The sequence below is a fragment of the Diabrotica virgifera genome, chromosome 5, assembly GCF_917563875.1.
Source record: "Diabrotica virgifera virgifera chromosome 5, PGI_DIABVI_V3a".
Taxonomy (NCBI): domain Eukaryota; kingdom Metazoa; phylum Arthropoda; class Insecta; order Coleoptera; family Chrysomelidae; genus Diabrotica; species Diabrotica virgifera.
In genome coordinates, this window is record NC_065447.1 from 143,212,040 (window position 1) to 143,231,505 (window position 19,466).

Sequence of the window (19,466 nt, forward strand, 5' to 3'; positions counted from 1 at the left end):
AAAGTTATAATAGGAGGTGGTTTCAATGCACATGTGGGCCAAACCAAGACAGGATATGAAACAATACATGGGGGATTAGGCTTTGGATCTAGAAATGAAGCTGGAGATGACATGCTTGAATCAGCAACAGCAGTGGATATGGCGATTGTTAACACATTCTTTAAAAAGAGAGAAACTCAACTTATTACCTACAAAAGTGGACAACATCAATCCCAAATTGACTACTTCATGATAAGGAAAAAAGACATACGTGAATGCAAGGACTGCAAGCTAATAGTTAGTGAGACAGTAAGCCAACAACATAAGCTGCTTGTTCTGGACATCGAAGTAAAAAGCGAAACTAAACAAAAGTATCGGAGAGGCAAAACTAAACAAAAATAAAAGAGAAGAGAAAATTATATAAAAAGTGGCAAGAAACCAGATCCGACACAGATCTGCAAAACTATATGGTGGCGAAAATGAAAGCGAAAGTAGCAGTAGCAAAAGCCAAAGCAGAAGCGTATTCAAACCTGTACGATCAACTTGATACCAGGGAAGGCGAAACGAAGATATATAAAATAGCCAAACAGAGAGCAAAGAAAGCAAAAGATTTTAATCAGATTAGATGTATCCGAGATGAAAATAATAAAATACAAGTTCACGAAAGGGATGTCAAAAAGAGATGGAGAAAGTACTTCGACAGCTTATTAAATGAAGAATTTGACAGACAGCCTGGAGAGGCAACGGAGACAGTAGCAGCAATGGTCACCAAAATAACCAAGGAGGAAGTGGCTCAAGCGCTTCAAAAAATAAAGTAAGGAAAAGCGGTAGGACCAGATGATATTCCTGGGGAAGTATGGAGAGCATTGGGAGAGACAGGAACAAGGTGGCTAGCAGGTCTATTTAATAGAATTATGGAAGTTGGACAAATGCCAGACGAATGGAGAAGCAGTATATTAGTACCTGTTTACATAAACAAGGGAGATATACAACAATATACAAACTACAGGGCTATAAAACTGCTTAGCCACACCATGAAAATATGGGAAAAAGTAATTGATAGACGGATACGTGAAGAGACCGAAATATCCGAGAATCAATTTGGCTTTATGCAGGGTAGATCAACAACAGATGCAATTTTCATTATAAGGCAGTTGATGGAAAAATACAGGAGTAAAGAAACAAACGCTCATGGTATTCATTGATCTTGAGAAAGCATGTGATAGAGTTCTTCGAAAGATTCTGTGGTGGGCACTCAATAAGAAAGGAGTCCCTGGTGAATATGTAAAGATTGTGAGGGATATGTATGAGGGAGTAACGACTAGTGTTAGGACAGGTGTGGGAGAGAATGATAAATTTCATGTGAAAGTAGGATTGCACCAAGGCTCTGTGCTTAGTCCGTATTTATTCTCATTAGTTTTGGACCAGATAACAGCGAAACTACAGGGTAACATTCCATGGTGCTTAATGTATGCTGATGATGTCGTGTTAGTAGGAAATAGTGAAAGAGACTTGGAACAAAAACTGGAACAGTGGAGACAAGCTCTGGAGGAAAAAGGTTTAAAACTTAGTAGGACAAAAACAGAGTATTTGGAATGTTCATTTAAAGATGGAGCTACTACAAATAAAATGGTATCTTTGGATGGTGAAATGATTGTGAAAAGCAAAAGTTTTAAGTACCTAGGATCGGTATTACAGAGTAATGGAGAAATAGATGGAGATGCAGTAGAATTAGGTCTGGATGGATGAAGTGGAAAGAAGCGAGTGGTGTGTTGTGTGATAGAAAAATTCCAATAAAGCTGAAGGGAAAATTCTATAAAACAGCCATAAGACCGGCTATGATGTACGGAACTGAATGTTGGGCAGTGAAAAAGAAAGAGGAACAACGAATGCATGTGGCGGAAATGAGAATGCTTAGATGGATGAGTGGAGTGACAAAGAAGGATAAAATTAGAAATGAGTATATTAGGGGAAGTCTAGGTGTGGCACCAATTGATGCCAAAATGAGAGAGCATAGGTTAAGATGGTTTGGTCATGTTCAACGTCGAGACCTTAATCACCCAATACGAAGAATAGCTGAAGTGCAGATTCCTGGAAGGAGTAGGAGAGGAAGACCAAAGAAGACCTGGGGGAGACGATAATGCAGGACATGTTGGTAAAGGGGATTAACATTAATATGACCCAAGATAGAATTGTGTGGAGAAATGCAATTAGGGAAGCCGACCCCGCTTAGGGATAAGGCAAAGAGAATGATGATGATGATGACCTAGGAAAAATGCCAATGAAAGTTGATTCCGTTTACTCAAAATGAGTAAAATGAAAAACTAAAGGCAGCTTATATTTCAATTCCGTTAAGAGATTATCCATCGCCCCATTCGTTCGTTTCGGTCTCTCCAGACCTCTTCAGTGGGGCTACATGTAACACAACTGAATCGAAACGAAAGCTTCCGATACGCGAGTTCTTTTTATAATTATGCTTAAATAGGCAGCTTGGTTTCGTTTCGATTTAGAGGTGTTCATGTAGCTCCACTGAAGACGTCTGGAGAGACAGAAACGTACGTATGGGGATGGTGGATTATCTCGGGGGTCCTATTTTCGAATTCATTCGAGTATATTTCGCATACGAAATTAGAGGAATTTCGCTCGAAATCCAGTTTCTTGTATTTTCGAATACTTCGTGTACGAATGTTTTCGTATACGATGGCTCGAATGGGTATGAACATAGCCACCTTTACTTTACAAGCCATGAAGAGAAAAAGGCAACGTCGCAATTGATGACGTCCGTAGTCTGACTTTCGGACTACCGTTTTCGAAACTACGATTTTAAAGTACAAATTAAATGCTAAATTTGAAATCGGTTTCATACCAAACTTTAAGTTACAAAAATTTTTATTCAGACAAAACGCACTTACCCCGGATACACACTTACCCCACCTTACCCCACTTCATTTGAGCGAGTCTACAAATTTCTTAAAAATTTCAGAGTGCAGGTTGGACGCGTTTCCTCACGCGCCACGCTAAACTAGCTCTAGCCCGCTTAGGTATTGTGATTGCCAAACTATAATTTTTAATTTTAATCAAAGTATTATGCGTTAGAATAAAATAAATTATTTTTATCGTGCAAAAAAGAGGGCACGATCGTCGAATCCGACACCCGCAAGATGCCACTCTAGCGCGATACAGTTCTGTTATTACAAAACTCTTAATGTTGTTCTGAAGCTATTTCCTTGTGGCATTTTTGTAATTAACTATTTTAAATGGAAAATAAGCCACAATTTTACTAAAAAAAAATGATTTTATTAACGTTTCGGCTTCCAAATCGGATGCCGTTGTCAAAATACAAAATATTAATAAATTCAAACAAAAATGTTGTTTCTTAGTAAAAAATTCTTCTAATAATTTATTTACTCTTATTCATTTATATCGGCAATTCAGACATATATTTACTTTAAAATGATATTGCCAATATTTATGAGTTGCGTTCCTGGGACGTCGAAACGTTAATAAAATCATTTCTTTACTAAAATTCTGGCTTATTTCCCATTTAAAATAGTTGATTACAAAACTCTTAATTTTCAATTGAAAGTATTGATAAGTGATTACTAAATATCGATCTCTTGTCTGACAAATTTTGCAGCCTCGTTTCTTTAGTCTATGTTCTAATATGTTAATTATGGCAGGTTATGTTTTGCGATGACAAAAGTCATAATTTTAATTTTTTTAACGTTCAAATATTTTATGTTTATTAAAATAGTTATTTTCCAGAATAGTGCAGAAAGTCATTCTTTTCCGCATGCGACTGCAGTTTGCCGAACGACGCTAAGCGTGAGTTCGGCAAGCAGTCGAGTGCCGAAAAGAGACTTTCTGCAAGAGTTAGGAACAATATTTTTTCTAAGAGTCTTTAAAAAATTACCAAAATTAATTTAATTAATATGAAAATACATACACAAATTAACTCTTTGACAAGGTTGTCAAAACCAAACTTTCAATATAATTAGTTAGCATGACGACGATCTTGGATTCCATGACGATGATTCAAAACGACTGTTATTGTCTACCGATTTGACTTTCGAATATTATGTCAAAATAATTTTATTTCATCGAATTGTCGCGTTAATTTCATTAAAACAGGAACACAATAAGATATATTTGAAATAAATTAGTAAGTAATATCTAAATATTAGTTTATTGCATGTATTATAATTACTTTAAGCCCATATTAACATATCTAAATTAACACGCGTGCGGAAAAGTAAAAACCGCGTGCGGAAAAGTAACACGCGTGCGGAAAAGTGAAACTTTCTAAACTAAAATGCGTGCGCGAAAGTAGACATTTTTGCACTCTCGTAGAAAAAAGTAATTTTCCGCCAACAAAGAATTATGCAAACTTATGAAAAACGAAATTCTTTTTAAATATTGGTAGTCTACTTGTCTTGTACTTCGTCGGTATCGTCACAAATCACCTACCTACCTCTAGTCTAGATCTAGATACTTTATGACAACGCTTTGTTTGGATATGGAACGTCTATGGTTTATTTTTAAACCAGCAGGAGTAAACTAAAATGACAGATTCACGCCCAAGAAAATCACTAGAGAATTCACCAAATACATCTTCTTTTTTGGTTGATAATATCGGTCTTCGACGGTAATCCATACATATTATATTATACTAATGCATCGCTAAAGATTTCTAAAAACAACTATTTTTTATATAAAAGTAGACTAAATTCTAAAAATTAAAGAAATAACGCAGAAAATACAAAAAATCGCCGATATAACTTATTAACCTATGAAATGCCAGTAGTGTCAAAATTTCATAAATGTCATTAGTATCAAAATTTCATAAATGCCATTAGGTAGTCTCAAAATTTCATAACAGTGGAGTCAACTTGCCTGAGGTTGGACCAATTACAAACAAGCATTACGGCGCGGTAAATTTGAATTACTCCTCTTAGTTTAAAGACACACCATAATAATTAGTCTATGTTTACATTCGTTTTCTATTGGGACCGTGCAAGTTCGGCAAAGCGACCCCTATTTCTTCGCTCTGTACTTTTATTCGCACTTTTAATTATATTGGCCAATTATATTAGTCCTGGTTACTGGATAATTGTCAAGGCCATAGTCCAAAAAAATAGTAAGAAGAAAAAATAAGATTCAGGTTATGTTATGAAAACGTGAACAATTGTATGTAGTAAATAAAATTAGTTATTAAAATGCAGTACTGCACTCAAAATACAATTAATTAAATTTACCTTTATATAATAATTGCATATCATATCAATATTGTGGAGCAATATATAATTTTTCTGCTTCAATGACAGAAGGTATGAAATATACGTCAATTTGACAATTTCAATTGACAATATGAATTATTTAAGATAGTTGCAATATTTCTCCGCGACTCGCGCACGGTCGTTTCTCGTTTCCCTTCCAAGTACTTGCACACCGCGAATACATTTTCTGACGTTCTAGACGTCACTGGACATAAAAGTAAACAGTGCAACAAGTGAAGGGTCCAGGTCTGCATTAGCTCAATGTATCTAGTAGTGTGACGGTTAAAGTATTAGTATAAGAGCTGTGAGACATTTTTGAGTAGGTATTTTAGGCAACCTGAAAATTTTTCAGGTGACTCTTCTATGATAGCCTAATACAAAAATGCCGGTCTGGCTGGAGGGTAGCGGTTATTTTCCCCAAAAATCCCCCCCAAATTTAAAAAAAGAGTAAAAATTTTTTTACAAAAAAATATCATTGATATGACTTGAAAGTAAATTTAAATATTCAAATATAAAGAAAATAAACAGACAAGGCGATTTGAGGGCGATTTTAACTCTGCAAGATACTTGCATGGGCGCCCCAGGATTATTTTCAGGGGGTGCATCTGAACTTCAGAAGATTTCATCTGAATCTGTACATACTATTAATGAGTATAAAATATACAATTATACATGCATACCTATGTACATTCCTTCCGGACAGGGAGGTGCAATTGTTATTTTGGCAGGGTATTTTTTAATTTTAAATATAAATATTCTAAAAAAGACACGTTTTTTTTGGTGACATTATCCAATTGCCATGTGATCAAACAAATTACGCGTGCATATAAATGAAACCACTATAGGTAAGCAGCAGTGTGAGAAAGAGCTTATACCGATAGCTGTTTGCGTCCTCTGTTGTAGCTGAGCGAGTCCGTTCGCTCGAAAAAAATCACATAACCTGGCGATATCCATGTTGTTGTTTCTCGAAACGTTAGAGTAATTATTATATATTATAGTTTTTCAAGTAACTTTTTCTTAATTAAAGAAAAATAATACGTACTATACAATAGATTTTGCAAATATGATAGAAAAAGACAAATTTATTATTATAAATATATAGGTAGAAAAGTATAAAACTATAAACTAAATTAATTCTGTGTCCGAATCTTGTACTTCTTCTTCAAATTTCTAATCGGAGCTTAAATGTTCATTCTCATCTTCTTCGTCAGACTCTCCTCGAGACTCAGATTCCTCTTCTACATGATCTGTAAATACTTGTAATATGTATTTAGAATTAATTAAAAATAATCTGTGATTAATTAATTAAGTTGCTACGTATTCTCTGTCCTTTTATACAGAGTCGAAGCCTGGACAATCACGGGCGCATCTGAAGAAAGACTTGCCATTGTTGAGATGTGGTGTTATCGAATAATGTAAAAAATATCATGCACACAACACTTAACACACAGGGAAACATTAAGAAAGATGAAAAAGGCAAAATAAGAAATACTCAACACTATGAAGGAAAGAAAAATGAGCTAAAATAAATATACATTCTCTTCTTCTTCATCAGACTCCCCTCGATACTTAGATTCTTCTACCTGATCTGTAAATAGTTGTAATATGTATTTTTTTTTTTTTTTTTTTCGTGGAATTTATGGCTTTGGTGAGGACCAATTAGCCAGACTATGTTAGATTGTATAAATAGTTTGTGTAAATTGTTTCATAGTATCAAACTTGAGCATGATGTATTCATTTGTTTTGTTAGTAATATGTAGCATTAGTAAAGTGTAAGGTGTTTAATTTTTTTTCCTTCCGCGCTAGAGCATCAACCCGGTTCAACGCCGCGGAGGTTTTAGCCCTCTTTGTGTGTATGTTTTTTTTTTTTTTGTTTTCTTTTTTTTTGTTTTTTTTTTTGTTTTTTTTTGTTTTTTTTTTGTTTTTTTTTTGATTTGTTTTTTTGGTTTTTTTTTAATTGGTTCATTTTTTTTTACTTGGTTTATTTTTTTTATTATTTTTTTTTTATTTTTTTTGTATTCACCTTTTTTTTTTCCTTTAATGCTTTACATTTAGTTTGTTTTGCAGAATTGCTTACAAAATTGGTTAGTAATTTTACAATTTTAGTTTACAGTTTATGATGTGTTGATGAAGTACATAAAGTATATTATTATTTCCTGAAAAAATAATACAATTTAGGTCTATTGGAAGGTTTATCTTGTAGTGAATTAAGTTTTTATATAGATTATTAATGTTTACAATATTTATTGGACATTCAAGTAAAACATGTACCAATGTACCCATTTTACCACAACTACACAGTGGATCGTCTGTAATTTTTATTTTGTGCTTATAATAAGGTGTTAGTGCATGGTTTGCACGTATTCGATTTATTGTGGCGACAAAGTTTCTGTTTGGTATTTTGTGAAACCATGGTTTTCTGGGGATCCTTGGCTGGTGTTTACAAAAGTTTGTTCCAGTTGTTGATGCACTGTATAGGTTTTGCCACATCTCATTTATTTTGTTCCTTTGATTTAAGAATAAATCGGACGGGGGTAGTTTAAGATTTAGTTCTTCTCCTGATGTTGGAGCTGTTTTTGCTAAGACATCCACCATTTCATTACCTGTTATGCCTGCGTGTCCCTTTACCCATAGATATATGACGACTTTATTCTTGATGTGTATCTCATTATGTAAATACAGGATTTTTGCTTCAATATGATTAACTGATCTATTTATTTTAACATTTTTAAGTTTATCTACTGCACTTTTGCTGTCCGTACATATTATAAATTTGTCGTGGTTAGAGCCGAGTACGTATTTCATAGCTTGCACTATTGCTGTTAGTTCTGCAGTGTATATGGAAGCTTCCTTTGGTAAAATAAATTTTTTGTCAGTATTTTCCTCAAAATGGTAAAAGGCACAACTGGTATATTCTTTTGACTTTGATCCATCAGTGAATATAGAATCATAGTTTGGCCAGTATTTGTTTTTTGTTTCGTTGAACTTTGTTTGATTGATACTTGCTACTTCTTCACTTTCAAAATAGTAGGTTCTAATTTCACGTGAAAAAATTTGTTCAGGTGAGTAAATTAAAACTGGAGGGAGTTGGTTGGAATAGAGTATATCTGTAATGTCAGCTATTTCTGAGAAAGATTCTACTATGAGGGGGGTTTTCTCGAAGTGCCAGTATCTATGGGTCAAAACTTGAACTGTTAGTGACTGTACACTATTGAGGTAAGAAGTTTTTTTTGAAATGGTTTTTATCATGAATTTTCTGCTCAATAGTTGTCTTCTTAGTTTAAGAGGAGGTTCCACGGCTTCAGCTTGTATAATGTTTATGGGCGTTGACTTAAGATATCCCAGGCAAACTCTTAAGCATTTATTTTGTTGTATCTCGATTTTATTTAGATGTGTATCTGCTGCTGTTCCATAGAGTTGACTTCCATAATCCATTATTGATCGTACCATTGTTTTGTAGAATAGTACAGCCGTATTTGGGTCTGCTCCCCACTTTGCTCTACAAAACGCTCTTAGGATATTTATAGAATTACTTGTTTTTTTGATAATTTGGTGGATACAGTCCTTCCATAATAGTTTTCTATCTAGATGCAGACCAAGATATTTTACAGTGTTACTAATACAGAGTTTATATTTTCCTATTGTTAATTGTCTTTGATAGTTGTTTCTGTTTCTAGAGAAAATACATATATTGGTTTTGGACTCGGATATGGAAAGTCCCATGTTGTCTAGGTATTTTTGGATTTTTATAAATTCAGTGTTGATATTTTCTATACATTTGTCCTCTGATTTGCTACTGGTATAAATAACAACATCATCAGCGTATTGAATAATTTTAGACTTTTGTGATATAACATTTTCTATATCCATTGTGTACAGGCTGTAGAGGATTGGGCTCAGGATACTACCTTGTGGTAATCCAGATCTACATATTCTTGATTCCGAAATTTCTTGATTTATCTTTAAGGAAACTGATCGATTAGAGTAAGCTGATTTTATGAAGTTGGCAAAGGAGGTTGGTAGACCAATATTGATGAGCTTCTCTTCTAGTATATTTATTTGAACATTGTCATATGCTGAAGTTATATCCAAAAATGTGGCCAAAGTGCTGTATTTGTGTGTGAATCCTATATAGATGTCATTTACTAGTATCGTTAGGGGTTCCAAGGAAGATCTTCCCTTTCTAAAAGCATATTGTGAGTCAGGTAATATTTTTTCATTTTCTAGCCAATATTCAAGCCTGTTCTTTATCATTCTTTCCATGGTTTTAAATATACACGATGATAAAGCTATGGGTCTATATGAATCTGCATTTCCATTCTGTTTTCCAGGTTTTTTGATAGGTACTATGATGTATTCTTTCCACATCGGTGGAAAAGGAATCCTATTTATCCAAATCGAATTGAACAATTCCAACAGGGCTTTCTTATGGTCTAAGGGCATTTTATGCAACATATTATATGAAATGTTATCCGCCCCGGGAGATTTATTATTTGTTGATTTAATGCAATGATCGAGTTCCCATAATTGAAATAACGATTGTAGGAAAGAAGTGTTCCTATTTACAGTAGCTATTTGTTCAGTAATGTTGTTTTCGACCCATGGAGGTGAGATTTTTGTGTGGAATTCGCTTATCCAGTCTTCTTTGGGGTCCATTAGGGGTTTATTCGCTTGTTTTCGGTTTTTATATCGGTTTACTTTGTTCCACACTTCTTTAATTGGTGTATTTTGATTTAGATTTTGGCAGTAATTTATCCAACTTTTTTTCTTAGTTTCTTTAAAAGTTTTTTTAGCTACTGCATCAAGTCTTTTATATTCTGTTAGATTATTAAGATTTGGAGCCTGTGTGTAGGTTAAGAAAGCTTGTTTTCTTGCTTTAGCAGCTATGTTACAGGTTTCGTTCCACCAGTCCTTTGAGCAATGATTTCTATTTTGTGCGTTTGATTTTCGTAACGGAATTGCTTTGTCGGCAGCTTTGTTAATATTGTCGATAATGCCCATTAGTGATGATTTTGGTTCTGTTGCTTCAAGGGTAGCGGTGTATACATCCCAATTAGCAGCCTTGAGTCTCCATATATTATGTTTTGTCTGTTTAATTTGCGCAGGTGGGATATTCCTTCCAAATTGTATGTGTATTGGTAAGTGATTAGAGCCATAAGGTTCTTCTAAAGTACACCACGTAATTAGTTGTGTCAGATCCTGTGTACAGAGGGTCAAGTCTACAGCTGACTTCTTATTGTTTGCTAATGTAGGTGATCCGTCGTTTATAATTACTAGGTTGCATTGTTCGATAGCTTCCAAAAGAATTTTGCCATAGATATCGTCATATCCATCGTTCCATGCCAAACTATGTGCGTTAAAGTCGCCCCCAATTATGAATGGTTTTGGAATTTGTTCCAAAAAGTTAATCCACTGTTGTAATGATATTCTAGTTCTCGGTTTAAGGTATACTGAAACAAAGTAAATTTTTTTATGTATATATGGAAAATTTACCGAGATACAAGTATGCTCAAAGTTGATTGTAGTTGGAATTGAGACTTCTTGGTATATTAAGTCTGATTTTAATAAAATGGCAGAGCCGCCGTACCCGTCGTCCCGGTCACAGCGAATATTGTTGAAGCCTTTAAAATTATAGTATTTTTCTGCTTTAAACCATGTTTCCGATAGAAGTGCAACGGAGTAGTTGCCCCTATCTAGTAGATATTCTAAGTTATTTTTATTAGAAACTGCCGAGCGGCAGTTCCATTGAAGGATATTTATTGCATGGTTGTGGTCTGAGAATGTGATGACGTGTTTCCATTTATAGTTAATTTGACTAAGTTTTCGAGTTCTTCCTTATTTATGTTTATACTTTTTGTTACTAAAACTTTTGTGACAATTTCTATAACTAATTCTAATATTGAATTTATCATGCTCAAGTCTGAAGGAGATGCAACTGGATTATTATTAATATTTCCCTTATAGTTAATGCTGTCTAATATTCCTCCCGTAGGTAATTGAGATCTAGGGGAAGATATAATTTCATTATGCAAAATTAATGTTGGATCTGGACTATTTGGTCTCTGTCTTTTGAATGTTCGAGAATTTGTACTATTTGAATTATTATTGTAGAATATATTATTAGTTGACATTTTGTTAATTGGATTTGATGGGAATTGGGTGGGTGTATAATTATTGGGATTTAATGGAGGGAAAGTTTTGAGGCAGGAGAGGTTTGTAGTTTGTTCCGTATTTATGGATGTTACTTTTGCATAGGAGTTTCTGGGGAACTGTTTGTTTGCGTCTTGATAACTAATATTATTGGAAGACATAGCGTCTTTAATAAGTTTTTGACGCTGAAATTCTTGACACGCGCTTAAATTTGTAGTAAAATGATCCCCCGAACAGTTAAAACATTTTGGAGTGAGATCGGTCTTTTTACAATCTTTTGAGTTGTGGGATTCTTGACATTTATCGCACCTAGCCTTGCTCTTACACTGCCCACCTGTATGTCCAAATCGAAGACAATTAAAGCATAATAGCACCTTTTGTTTGTATGGTTCGACTTCCTTTAGTACCTTGTTGATTGTTATATATTTTGGTAGCACTTGTGACTTAAAACTAACTACGCATGTTTTTGTTGGAATGTATTGAGTACCGTTTTCATCTACTTGTCTTCGATTTAATCTTGTGACTTGAAGGACTTCAAATTTACAGTGTAAATCGTACATTTTTATTCTGTTTTTAACATACTCTACTGAAAATTCTGTGGAAATATCTTTTATTACGCCCTGTCTAACTAAAAGAAACTTAGGAATGTATATGTCTAGATTATTTTTTATAAATATTGCTTCATTTTTTTTAGATATGATATAGTTAGCCGATTTATAATCTTTAAATTTTATACGTATTTTATTTCTTCCTACTGCATCAATGCTTACAATTTTTTCATCAATTTCTTTAAAATTTGTGATAATAATGTCACCTATCCTTAACGCGTTTAATCTGCCTTTAAAATCGGGTGAATTATTTTCTAAATACGCGTAAAAAGGTCCTAGGTCGTTTTGTCGGTAAAGAAATTCCTCCCTTTTTATTCCTACTTCTTTGTTAATGTTATTTGTTATTGAAGTGTGTACATTAGCAAAGTCATTATCGATAATGGGTTTATTATTAACAAGTTTTGTGGTACTTATCTGTGTAACTGGAACAAGATTTTGGAATCCTAATAGCTCCTCCTTTGAAGATGTTGCATGTTCTGTATCCATTTGTGTTTCTAAAAGATTTTTATCGGGGGCGTCGCCCCCGCTAACTGCACTCATAACTTTTTAATGTTTTTATTCCGATTTCGCTTTTTTATTTGGTGTAATTAATTTACTTTTAAAGTTCACAAAATATTTATTTAAATATCTAATTTATAGACACCGGTTTTAAAAAACAAGCTTCTTTCCTACGCACGTCTGACTACCACGACGAATGGAAGCTAACTGTAATATGTATTTAGAATTAATGAAAAATTAATTAGTGGTTAATTGATTGAGTTGCTACGTATTCTTACTTATATAACCAATGCTTAATACTTTTCCTTATATAACCAATCACATCACGTTTTTTTATTTCTTAGTATATGACCAAAGTAGCTCATGTTTCTTTCCTTCATAGTGTTGAGTATTTCTTTTGCCTTTTTTCATCTTTCTTAATGTTTCCGTGTTTGTTACGTATTCGATAACTCCACATCTCAACAACGGTAAGTCTTTCTTCAGATGAGCATGTGATTGTCCAGGCTTCGACTCCGTATAAAAGGACGGAGAATACGTAGCAACTAAACTAATTAATGATACAACTATTTACAGATCATGTAGAAGAGGAATCTGAGTCTCGAGGGGAGTCTGACGAAGAGGAAGAGAATGAATATTAAGGCTCAGATGAGGAGTTTGAAGAAGAAGTACAAGACTCGGCCACAGAAATAATTTAGTTTATAGTTTTATACTTTTCTACCTATATATTTATAATAATAAATTTGTCTTTTTCTATCATATTTGAAAAGTCTATTGTAAAATACGTATTATTTTTCTTTAATTAAGAAAAAGTTACTTAAAAAACTATAATATATAATAATTACTCTAACGTTTCGCGAAACAACAACATGGATATGGCCAGGTTATGTGATTTTTCTCCTGCGAACGGACTCGCTCAGCTACAACAGAGGACGCAAACAGCTATCGGTATACGATCTTTCTCACACTGCTGCTGACCTATAGCGCTTTTCATTTATATTCACGCGTAATTTTTTTGATCACCTGACAATTGGAAAATTTCACCAAAAAAAAACCTGTCTTTTTTAGAATATTTATTTTTATTATTAAAAAATACCCTGTCAAATAACAATTGCACCTCCCTGTCCGGAAGGAATGTACATACATAGCTATGCATGTATAGTTGTATATTATATACTTCTTAATAGTATGTACAGATTCAGATGAAATCTTCTGAAGCAGATGCATCCCCTGAAAATAATCCTGGGGCGCCCATGCAAGTATCTTGCAGAGTTAAAATCGCCCTTAAATCGCATGGCCTGTTTATTTTCTTTATATTTGAATATATAAATTTACTTTAAAGTCACGTCAATGATATTTTTTGTAATAACAATTTTTACCCTTTTGTTTAACTTTGGGGGGGATTTTTGGGGAAAATAACCGCTACCCTCCAGCCAGACCGGCATTTTTGTATTAGGCTATCATGGAATAGTCAGCTGAAAAATTTTCAGGTTGCCTAAAATACCTACTCAAAAATGTCTCACAGCTCTTGGACCATATAAAAAGTCTTGAAATTAATTTGTCGGAATCGCTATCTGATACCTAATTTTTGTCGGACAGTACTATATTTGGATATAGGACCCTCCAATACTTCAATCTATCACTTGGTATTCGTGTCCTAAATTTTTTAATCGAAAAACATAACCTGCCATTATTAACATATTTACGTTGTCCGACTAAAGAAACGAGGCTGTAAATTTGTCGGACAAGAGATCGACCATCTTAAGTAATTAATTATCAAAACTTTCAATTGAAAATTAAGAGTTATGTAATAACAGAACTGTACTGCGCTAGAGTGACATCTTGCGGGTGTCGGACTCGACGATCGTATCCTCTTTTTGTCCGACAAAAATAATTTATTTTATTCTAACGCATAATCTTTTGATTACAATTAAAAATTATAATTTTGCAATCACAAAACCTAAGCGCGGTAGAGCTACAGGTTTAGGCGTAGGACGTGTTGAAACGTATCCAACTTGCACTGTGAAATTTTTCAGGTAGACTCAAACGAAGTTTCAAAGTGGTAGACTCAAACGAAGCAAATAAAACCATTTTCAATACTTTTCTAATCATTTTTGAAAAAAGACGATGTACTGTGGACTATAATACTCGAAATATGAAATAGTTGTCAATGACGTAAAAGGTGAAATGAGAGTTATAGCTTTAGAGGAAACTATAAAGTACATAGTTTGTGACATAATTTAAACAATCTAAATAAAAATGTATTACGTACTGTAATAAATTATATACTCGGTTCGCTGATCCCATTTTTAACTGTCTGTACCTCATTTTTAAACTAGGAGGATTAATTCAAATTTACCGCGCCTTAATGCTGGTTTGTAATTGGTCCAACCGCAGGTAAGTTTACTCCGCTAAATTATAAAATTTTGACACTATTGACATTTATGAAGTTTTGACATTTAAAACTATTCATACGTTAATTAAGTTATGATTTTTTGGGTTTTCTGTGATATTCCTTTAATTTTTAGATTTTTAGTCTGCACTTATCTAAAAAATAGTTGTTTTTAGAACTCTTTAGCGATGTATTATTGTTTTTTTTTTTACCAAGAGGAGTGATTCAAATTTAGCGCGCCGTAATGCTTGTTTCTAATTGATACAACTGCAGGCAAGTTTACTCCACTGTTATTAAATTTTGACGCTAATGACATATGAAATTTTGGCACTTCTGTCATTTTATAGGTTATTTAAGTATATCGGCGATTTTATGTGTTTTCTGCATAATTCCTTTAATTTTTAGATTTTTAATCTACTTTTATATAAAAACAGTTGTTTTTAGAACTCTTTAGCAATGTGTTAGTATAATATAGTATGTATGGATTATCATAGAAAACTGATATGATCAACGAAAAAAGAAGATGAATTTGGTGACTTTTGTAGTAACTTTCTTGGGTGTGAATACGTCTTTTTAGTTTACTCCTCTTGGTTAAAAAATCAACTATAGTATAATATAATATTTATAGAGTACCCTCGAAAGCCGACATTATCAATCAAAAAAAGAAGCTTAATCTGGTGATTTTTCTAGTGACATTATTGGGTGTGAATCTGTCTTTTCAGTTTACTCATGTAATCATATTTTGCGTGTTGTAAATTTATCACTATACATATAATTTTTTGAAAAAGTGAAAATGTGACATTTTGAATACATACCTTTAGTTAGAAGTAGCTTTTACTTTAACTTATCATTGCAATATTAGATTTTTTTTCTGCTGCAGGCATTTATTAGAAAATGTTAGAATTGCTGTTTTGGATAACTATCAAGGAGAAGAAAGTGACATTGTGCTACTATCATTGGTCAGAAGTAACAAAGAAAACAAAATTGGATTTTTAAGCATAGAAAACAGAGTCTGCGTGGCTTTATCTAGAGCCAGAAATGGATTTTACATAATGGGAAATATGAAACAGTTACGTGAAAATAGTAAGGTAAATATTTAAATTACAACTAAATTGACATTTTTATTTTTTGAAATTTTGGTTTGTATAAAGTATAAAACACCAAAAGAGAAGGGTGAAGGTGAATGTCGACGGAAAAGATCTGGAAAGAGTAACAAGAATAACGTACCTTGGAAGTAACCTTGATGAAACTTGGGGCCATTCACTAGAGATAAGAACACGTCTGGAAAAGGCACGTACAGTGTTTTACAAAATGCAAAAACTTATATGCAACCGCCAGCTGGATATCTCATTGAGAACTAGAACACTCAAGTGCTACGTTTTCTCCACCTTAATCTATGGTGTTGAAGCCTGGACAATGACAAAAGCAACACAAAAGAGAATACAAGAATTCGTACTCTGGTTTTATAGTAAAATGCTCAGAATATCCTACATGAGCCATACTATAAATGCGGAAGTCTTACGGAGGATGAACAAGGAAAGAGAGCTTATGCTTATAATTAGACTTGGGCAAATATGCAAATAAAAACATATGAAATATGCGCATAAATATGCAGCATTTTACACAAAAATATGCATGTTCATCTATAAAATATGCATATAAAAATAAAAAAAAAATAGAAGTACCTACAGTAAAACCTGTGTTACCGGCCACCTGTACTAACGGCCAGTTTAAAAATTCCCCAAACCAATTATATGTAGACTACAAAAACTGGCAATACCTTTCTATATCGGCCAATTATTCTTTCATTTTTAGTGGCCGTTACTGACAGGTTTTACTGTATGTATATATAAATAACCAGAAAGTAGTATCCGTTTTATTTACAAAATGTTTAAAATATCTTATAGGTATATCATAATTTACAGTAATTAACATTTATTTATTTTACAAACTAAGCTTAGGTATTTAAGTATTTTAACAAATAAATGATATTACTTTGAATTGTGCTAACACTAAATGATTAAGGGCTGTTTAAATTTTTCTAACAAAAACTTATGGTTTCTGAGTAGGTACAATATATTTGTACATGAAAAAACTTCTTTCCACATCAACTGATGTAACTGGGGCATTTTTCAAATACCTATACGGTAATCTTTGCTTTCAAATTAAATGGTTCCTAAAATGTCCCACCTAGTACTTGAACAAAGTACTTCAGAAACGACCTGGTAACTATTTGCATAACAATTAAAATCAGGAATCTTAAAAATATCAAGATAATATGACTATGAAAGCAGGAAGATCCTCCAAATATTTACAGGAGATTCTTGGTTTTTTCTCTTTATCTAAGAAAAAATATTATGAGCCTAAATTAGAAGCACGCAACTAAAGGCTATTGTGTGAGAAAGTATAGCGTTTATTTTTCGGCAGTTTCAAATTTCAATTCACAATAATATTATAAGGACAGGTGTCACTGGTATCAATTTTACAACATAATAATTGATTTCTAAAACTGACCATCCCAATAAAAATTTTTACCTAGAGGTATAAACTAGCAGATTTTGGAACCCTTATTCAAGGACAAAATTACAATAAATATCTAGAAATATTGAAACAAAATATATTCGGATTTTCAAGCTCTTCGTTGATTTTATTTCATGAATATATCTATACACCTGATGAAATTTCAAGTTATATGCATTTTATGCATACTTTTATAGAAATATGCAAAATTTGGTATTTTTGCATATTTTATGCATAATATGCAAAATATGCAATTTGCATATTTGCCTAAGTCTACTTATAATAAAAGAACGGAAAACACAATATTTTGGTCACATCGTATGCAATCAAAAGTATGAACTGTCCCAACTTATAGTCGAAGGCACAACCAATAGCAAAAGAGGACCAAGAAGAAGAAGACGCAACTCTAGGCTTAAAAACCTACGGCAATGGACGAATATGACCTCCATAGAACTATTTAGGGCGGCTGCAAATAAGATTAAATGGGCAAATGTAATAGCCAACGTCAAGGATAAGGCACTGTAAAAAGAATAAAGCATAAATATGAATATTTTAATCTGGTTTCAAAAATATAATATAGATCTGTTATAATAAAAAGCAGCCAACATGCACCAGAAAGGAATACAGTTAATCGAATAAGCATTATTTTAAGTAATGATGTACGGAATTTAATGTTGGGCAGTTAAAAAGAAAGAGGAACAGCGAATGTATGTGGCAGAAATGAGAACGCTTAGATGGACGAGTGGAGTAACAAAAAAGGATAAAATTAGGAATGAGTATATTAAGGGAAGTCTAGGGTTAGTACCAATTTTTGCTAAAATGAGGAAGCATAGGTTAAGATGGTTTGATCATATTCAACGTCGAAATGTTAATCACTTAATACGAAGGACTGCTAAACTGCGAGGAAGCAACTGCTTCTTCCTGGAAGAAACAGGAGAGGAAGACCAAAGAAAACCTGGGGAGAGGTTGAGGCAGGACTTTACCTGTTGGTAAAGGAGATTAATGTTGATATGACCCAAAATAGAAACTCATGGAGAAATGCAATTTCTCTTCAGCTACAAAAAATGACAAACTTTTTAACTGTTTAAAATAACAAACGAATGGATAAAGACAAATTATATTTTGATAAATACTTATATTTAATTATTATACAGGATCATTCAACAAAAGTGAAAGGAGAAAACTATGGAATTTTACGTGCCCGGTTACTTTTGCGGGCCAGTCCATATCATCTTGGTTGAAGAACTTAGTATAAGAAATTTAAAATATATATTAATGGCAATGATGCTTAGGTAATTATGGTAGGGGAGCAAAGTATGCTAAACGTGCAGTCACTCGAGCGTTATGGGGACCTACTGGGTTGTGAAGAGTAGGTCCTAAAACCAAAATTAAGTAAAGTTTTCCATTTTAGTGGGGACTTTCCATTTTTGATTTAATTTTTTTTATTTCCAACAATCATTTTTTTAGATTACAGCGCCATCTATCCATAATTCGAAACAATGCCTCGAATAAACTTATTTTTACGTAAGGAATCCAAATCTGCAATATAAAATGGGGCCTCCCATTTAAGATTTTAAAGTAACCCCTGCCCCACCTCCGTGGGGGGTCGTGTATGATGCCATTCGATAGATTTTTAAAAAATATTGAGTAAGTGTATTTTTCAGTTTTTCGATCTGATGTTCATTTCGCGAAATATCGCGGAATTCGTATTTAAAATATTAAATTTAAACCCCCACCCCTCTCCGTGGGAAGTCGTGTTTAGTATCATTCGGTATACAGGGTGTTTCATTAATAATTGTCCATATAGTAACTGGTGAAACCTTAGCACAAAATACGAAGATTTAACCTAAAACACTTAAATAAAATGTGGTTCCTTACTGAGTTACAGGGTGTTTTATCTAAAAATTTAAAAATTATTTTTGCTCAGCATTTTAAAACTATTCGACGTATCCTGTTCATACTTGGCAGGAAGTATAGGTATTGTACGAACTACTAAATTATGTTAAACATACTTTTCTATCTATTACCAGAGGCGTACGACAGGGG

At 33.2% G+C, this 19,466-nt stretch overlaps 1 protein-coding gene across 2 annotated transcripts in view; it reads left to right on the top strand.

The window, feature by feature from the left end:
- LOC114339972 (NFX1-type zinc finger-containing protein 1-like) overlaps positions 1 to 19,466 on the top strand; it is a 380,271-nt gene that overhangs the window by 223,276 nt on the left and 137,529 nt on the right. For both annotated transcript variants that reach the window (XM_050650389.1, XM_050650390.1), the window contains one exon: positions 15,781 to 15,988. In XM_050650389.1, the coding sequence (XP_050506346.1) occupies positions 15,781 to 15,988 (208 nt within the window). The remainder of the gene's footprint in view (positions 1 to 15,780; positions 15,989 to 19,466) is intronic.